The sequence below is a fragment of the Cupressus sempervirens genome, chromosome 7, assembly GCF_028749045.1.
Source record: "Cupressus sempervirens isolate cs-2001-9-10 chromosome 7, ASM2874904v1, whole genome shotgun sequence".
NCBI classification, from domain to species: Eukaryota; Viridiplantae; Streptophyta; class Pinopsida; order Cupressales; family Cupressaceae; genus Cupressus; species Cupressus sempervirens.
In genome coordinates this window covers 142,117,852-142,123,983 of record NC_143124.1, presented here as the reverse complement: position 1 = coordinate 142,123,983, position 6,132 = coordinate 142,117,852, and the positions used below count along the sequence as shown (strand labels likewise).

The window sequence follows — 6,132 nt, the reverse complement described above, 5'->3', positions numbered from 1 at the left end:
AATGTAGTTGTGGTAGATAGATGGAGAGATTTTCCTTGGTCAAGACAAATATTGCATTGAAATTTTGAAGTGATTCAAGATGGAGGATTGCAAAGCCATGTCTACACCCATAATCATAAATTGGTGGAAGGTAGATACACCTAGGGAGAAGGATGTATATCCCACTTTATATAAGGAGTTGATTGGCTCAGTTATATACTTGGTCAACAGTAGGCCAAATATTACATTTTTAGTGAACTCACTTAGTCAGTTCATGGTTAAACCAAAGATAGCACATTGGACAATGACCAAGCATGTGTTGTGTTACTTGCATTTTACCTGTGTTGTTTTAGTTTGGGATGATGAGTTCTATCTTGGTTCAGTAGGAAGCAAAATTTTGTGGCTCTAGTCTCAATTGAAGAAGAATACATGGCAGCTGGCATGGTGACATGTGAAGCTATATGGCTTTAGGGGTTGTTATTAGCCTTGTTGGTCAAAAGGTTGAAACTACTATGATATATTGAGAAATTATGCATCAAGTTCTCTGAGAATCTAGTGTTTCATGATAGGTCTAAACATATAGACATTAGATATCACTTCATCAATTATTGTCTACAATGGGGGTTGTTTAGCTATAGTACATACATAAAAAGGAGCATGTAGCAAAAATTCTAACTAAGGCATTGGGGAAGGCTAAATTCATCTTCTTTAGAGATAAGTTGGGTGTCATATAGAACAACTTTCTTGCTAAGATGGAGTGTTAGTTTTAGGTAGCTTGAATAGTTGTTCATCCTTATGTGATTAATTAGCAAATATTTGCTAATTAATTGACTCCTTCTAGAAGCAACTAGTAACCTATTGATTAGGTTGTTTTAATTGAGAGGCAAGGTCCGGAAACTTCTTGGTTAGGTTGTTATAAAGAAGCAACTAGAAACTTCTTGGTTAGGTTGTCTTGATCAAGAAGTAACTAGAGACCTCTTGGTTAGGTAGTATAAAACAGGGATCAAGGGAGGCATTTGGTGAACATAAGAACAACAAGAATTTGTAGACGCATTTATAGTGTTATTGATTAAGTTTGCAGTGAAAGAAAATAGTCTTGCAATGTTAGCAAGGGCCTAGTGATAGTGTTGGGGGTAGCAGTGGGGAATATCGATAGGAAAAATTAGGAGGCTATCTGAATTCTACCAGTGAGAGGCAAAGAATTTTGTATCTCTTGATTTGATAAAGTTCATATATTTTCCATCTACGAAACTAATTTTCCCTTAGGGGTTTTTCCAGGGATGATTTGCCTAAAAATATTGTGTTCATTTTTGTTTTGAATTTCTTTCTATATTTTATTGGTGAAGTTGTAGTTATGTTAATTTTTTATATTAGTTATCAATTCATTTACGATAGTTTAATAAAAATTTATGATAGGAGATTAATAATCAATGGCTGCAATAATAATTTTCATAGAGACATCTTTGTGTATTTCATTGAGGATCTAGTAGAGAGTGGAAAAATAGATGGTAACCCTATTCATTTATATCCAAGATTGATTAAAAATTACAAAGAGGCTACCTAGACTTACCTAAAAGAGGCCAATTTGGAATCATTTATGCAATGTATTGAGAGATATGATCAAGTTGTCTTTACTTAGTTTATTAACTCTTGTACCAATAGATGGGTGATGATTTCTCCTTCGAGGGTTGTAAATGGAAATAACAAATCCATGTTGTAGATGAAGCTAGTCTTAATCAATTTTTCTAGCCTGGTGAAAGCCTAGTTCATGATCATAGTAGTTTTGATCATATAGAGTTGCTAGATCTTTGGAAATAGGTATGCTATGTTATCATGAGATATCTTACCTTAAAGGGTAGATTTCCAAATTTCTACTATTATTATTTCCTATTTTGAACCATTATTAGAATCATGACCTCATATTGTTCCTTTCTTGTCATGCATCCTATAAAAGAGAACAATCTTAAGGTTAGGGAGAAGCTTGAAAAAGGAAAATTTGATAATATCCTACACAAGGCCTTCATGTTTAAACTTTATGATTTGAACAAGAAATATCTTCCCTATACAATCATTAGTGTGTGGGTTGTCCTTCCTAATCCAACTATTTCCACCTCAACCCCTCAAATCTCTATTGAGGTGATGTCCATTGTCAATCCTAAAACCATCACACACTAAATCCTTAAGAAAATTAAGAAAATTATGTAGACTATGGAATCGGGTGTTTAAATGGAAGGTGGTAGTTGGAGATTCCTAAGAAATAAGAAAAAATGGGTGAAAGTGGACCTTGGGCCCGAACTTAAGAGTCCCCCTAGCTCAGAATCCACAAGAAGCCATAAATGTAAGCAACCCTAGAAAAAACATAAAACTAAGAATTCTTGAAGGAAATATGCTATAATGAGGAACTGAGGAAAAGGGTGAAGATAGTAATCACTTGATCCCCATTCCATTCCATGTCTTTGATACCCATAAGAATGATACCCTGGATAAGCTTGGGGGTGAGCAAGGAGAGACTCTTTCCTCTACCCCTCATTTACATTATAAATGTTAGAATGCCCTTAACAAGGACACCCCATTTTCCCTTTCAATTGATAATCACTATCAGAAGAATATGGAGAGGTTGGGGGTCATTAATAGGAACTTCAAAATGTTAGAAGAGGGGCAGGAGATCTAGGAGTAGAGGTTTGATGATATTACCAGGTTGGTGGCTAGGATGATGCACTCCACTGCATCTACCCTTCACCTTCTTCATGAGAAGAAAGAAGGTCTCACCTCTATAGTGGGAGTGGACACCACATGCTCACTTCACAAGTTCCAAGTGGATGACTAGGTTCAACTGTTGCTGGATATTCAAAGGGTATGAAGAAGACCACAAAGTTTCATCTCTCCTTTTGTTTCTAGCATTAATTTTTGTTATGTTAATTGGTTTAGCACCCGGCCCCATGGGCTCTGTTCATGGTGCTTTTACATACTTTTTTACATTATGGCATATGTACATTTTATGATACAAACTATCTGTAGAATTTTTTTTCTTGCTAGACCTTGGGACACATTGATGTGGGATTTTTATAAATTAAAAAGGGGTAGGTTAATATGGGTTAACTATGAATTGTTTCTTTTTTGCACCATTTGTTTTACTCTAGGTCAACCTCTATTTTTTGGTGCTTTTAATTTCAAAGGGTGCATCCACACATCTAACTAGAATATGTCCAACATAGAGATGATAAACAAAAGGATGATTTTTTCAGCTCTTATATATATATAATAAGATACATAATATAATTTAATATAATAATTTTCATTATTTAAAACATTCAATATCCTTTGAGAAAATTAGTTGAAGAAAACTTGATTAGAAAATTGATAAGAGACTTTAAAGATACAAATTACATAACAAGATACATAATGAAAGTTTTAGTGTCCATTCAAAATATAAGTTTAAATTATCAATATATAAGGAATGATATGAAAGTGTATATTGATTTCTATTTTATTAATAGTAGACAAAGAAGTTAATGAGTGTTTGATCTGTAGGTAAACTTGAATAATTCTAAATGAAGTGACCTGGATTCAATGAACCATACAAATTGTATAAATTAAATAGATGAATTTTTTCATCCTAAAATTTCATATTTCCTTGTTGAATAATTAAAAATTATATATAATATTATAAAATTAAGAAAATAAAAAGGGAAAAAATACTATAAATGATTCCAGGTAGCAAAACAAAATATGAAGATATTAATGTCTCTTGCAGAAAACGGATTAATACAACAATGACGACCATGCCTCTTGCATAACAATATGCTTGCGACGATAAAACGGAATATAAAGCTATCATTGTCTTTTCATTAAGTTCCTTGGAGACGAGGTTAGATTATAGTATAAGAATTACGAAATCATATTTTAATAATAATAGGTGGAGCCGGCTACAAGAAAAACCTGAAAGAAGCGTCACATTCTATAATTCAGAGTGTTGTTCATCTCGCCCAAATGAAAAGATCGAAATAATTATATTTCAATAATAATAGGTGAAGCCGGCTGTAAGAAAAACCTGAAAAAAGCGTCACATTCTATAATTCAGATTGTTGTTCATTTCGCCCAAATGAAAAGATCGAAATCATATTTCAATAATAATAGATGGAGCCGGCTACAAGAAAAACCTGAAAAAAGCGTCACATTCTATAATTCAGATTGTTGTTCATCTCGCCCAAATGAAACGATCGAGATTGATTATCCCGAGAGCTCTTTGAAAAATCTGTTTACAGCTAACTCGAAGTAGGACTTCCGGGTCCTTTAAAATTTCTCCTTAACAAGCTATCAAAATTGGGATACTCAAAGCTCTCGGTTCTTTTTCGTTTCCAGAGCTTTTTATCCTTTTGGTCTACCAGTGAATATTTACCGCGATGACATTCATGGCGAAAGCAGAGCCAGCAATCGCATTCATTACCATACTGGTTTTAGTCGGCGCCGGTGACGTGGCTTCACAGTCAGAAGAATGTGATACTCTGATTTCTACCATGGCTCCCTGCAAAGGCTTCCTTGAAGGCAATGATACATCCCCAACTCCAGAGTGTTGCGAAGCCTTTTCTAACGTTATTTTTACCGACCCAATCTGTTTCTGTCCGGTGTTAAACGACAGTGATAAGGCGTCAGATCTTATCATGCAATGCGCGACCCCATTTCCAGGCGTCTGCAGTGATAATGATTATGGTACACGAATTTCTATTGAACTTGAAAGTCAGTATTCTGTTATACAGGGCAAAGATACATATAGGGTTATAGGGTTACTCTCTTTGAATTAACAGTTAAGGAGGGCCATAGTACGTAAGTAGGATGTGACTATCCTTTTTATAAATTGTAGTATTGACTAAATTTTAAAAAATGATTTTTAAAAAAAAAATTAGCATTTGATCTTTATATCTGTATATTTTGTGATCGAAAACAACAAAAATTTTGGAAAAATTTAGCTGTGTTTTCTTCAATCTGAAAAAAATGTATGTTTGGTACATTTTGTCTAAAGATTAACCAGCGCCTAGTAAAATGATAAAAGATTATATATAAAGAATGGAATAACAAATGTCAGCTTGATCTAATTTTTCATTTTCATTTGTTTCTTTTACTAGATGGAGCTCCACCTGTGGGAGCTAAATGGCCTTTGCCACCACTTCCAGCTGTGGCGCCTGCTCCAGTTATGCGAGCATTTCCTTTTTCTCCAGCACCAGCTCCCTCTTTGAGAAAATTGGTATCTAAGAACTACATCATTCCATCCGGTAAGATTTCTCAAATATTCGTGAATGGCTATATGTAGAATGTTTTATGACTGTTTCGTCTATTGTTTAGGATCTTATTTTTGGATTTTCTTTTCTATTTCAGGTACCATTGGTAGGAGAGGTGGTGGTGATTAGTTTGCACCGTCATTAGCTTCGATTATTGCGGTGGTGGCATTAGTATTAGTGAGTTGGAAATTATGGTAGAAATTGTTTGGTTGGCTGTAGTTTGGAGAAAAATTTGGACAATAAATTGTTTACTAGATTAGTTTTTCCCTATATTTGTTGTGAACTATGGAGAGGACTAAAATAAAGGATTGAATTTCACTATGCTTCTCTGCTCATTTTAGAACAGCCAGTTTTTATACAGATGCTAAATTACCATGTCTACAAATTATCAAATAATGGTTACAGAATTTAACATTCAATTAGATTTCTCCGCCCTATATCTGTAGTGTTCATAGATAATTGATAATGATAGTAAACGTTTCAGTGCAATGGCATTGGTCGGAATAAAGTATCATTCATTTTAATTATTTCAATAATAAATCATTTATTTTTCAAAGTATTAATATTTAATAATTATAATATAACATAAAAAAAATTGTCCCAAGTTAGTATTTCTTGATCTTTTGAATGGAAATATTCTAGATATCTACTTTAATTAACTAGTATTATGTTAAGAGATTTGGAAAATGTAAAAATGTATTTATTTATTAATGTGTGTTTCAAAATTTGGATACTTTAGAAGAGAATTGAATGGAATATGTTGATTATTACACTACAAAAATTAGGATATTGAGATTGAATAGTTTTTTTTTTTTTTTTTTCTTTTGAAATTGTAGATTATAATTCAAGATCATTAATTTAGGCTATAATTTTAGAA

At 33.2% G+C, this 6,132-nt stretch overlaps 1 protein-coding gene across 1 annotated transcript; it reads left to right on the top strand.

The window, feature by feature from the left end:
- Positions 1 to 4,382: 4,382 nt before the first annotated feature.
- Positions 4,383 to 5,384, top strand: LOC149545929 (non-specific lipid transfer protein GPI-anchored 29-like). Its single transcript, XM_089793861.1, has 3 exons — positions 4,383 to 4,716; positions 5,103 to 5,249; positions 5,353 to 5,384. Exons 1-3 carry the CDS (start codon positions 4,383 to 4,385, stop codon positions 5,382 to 5,384), a joined length of 513 nt encoding a protein of 170 aa, XP_089649987.1.
- The last annotated feature ends 748 nt before the right edge of the window (positions 5,385 to 6,132 follow it).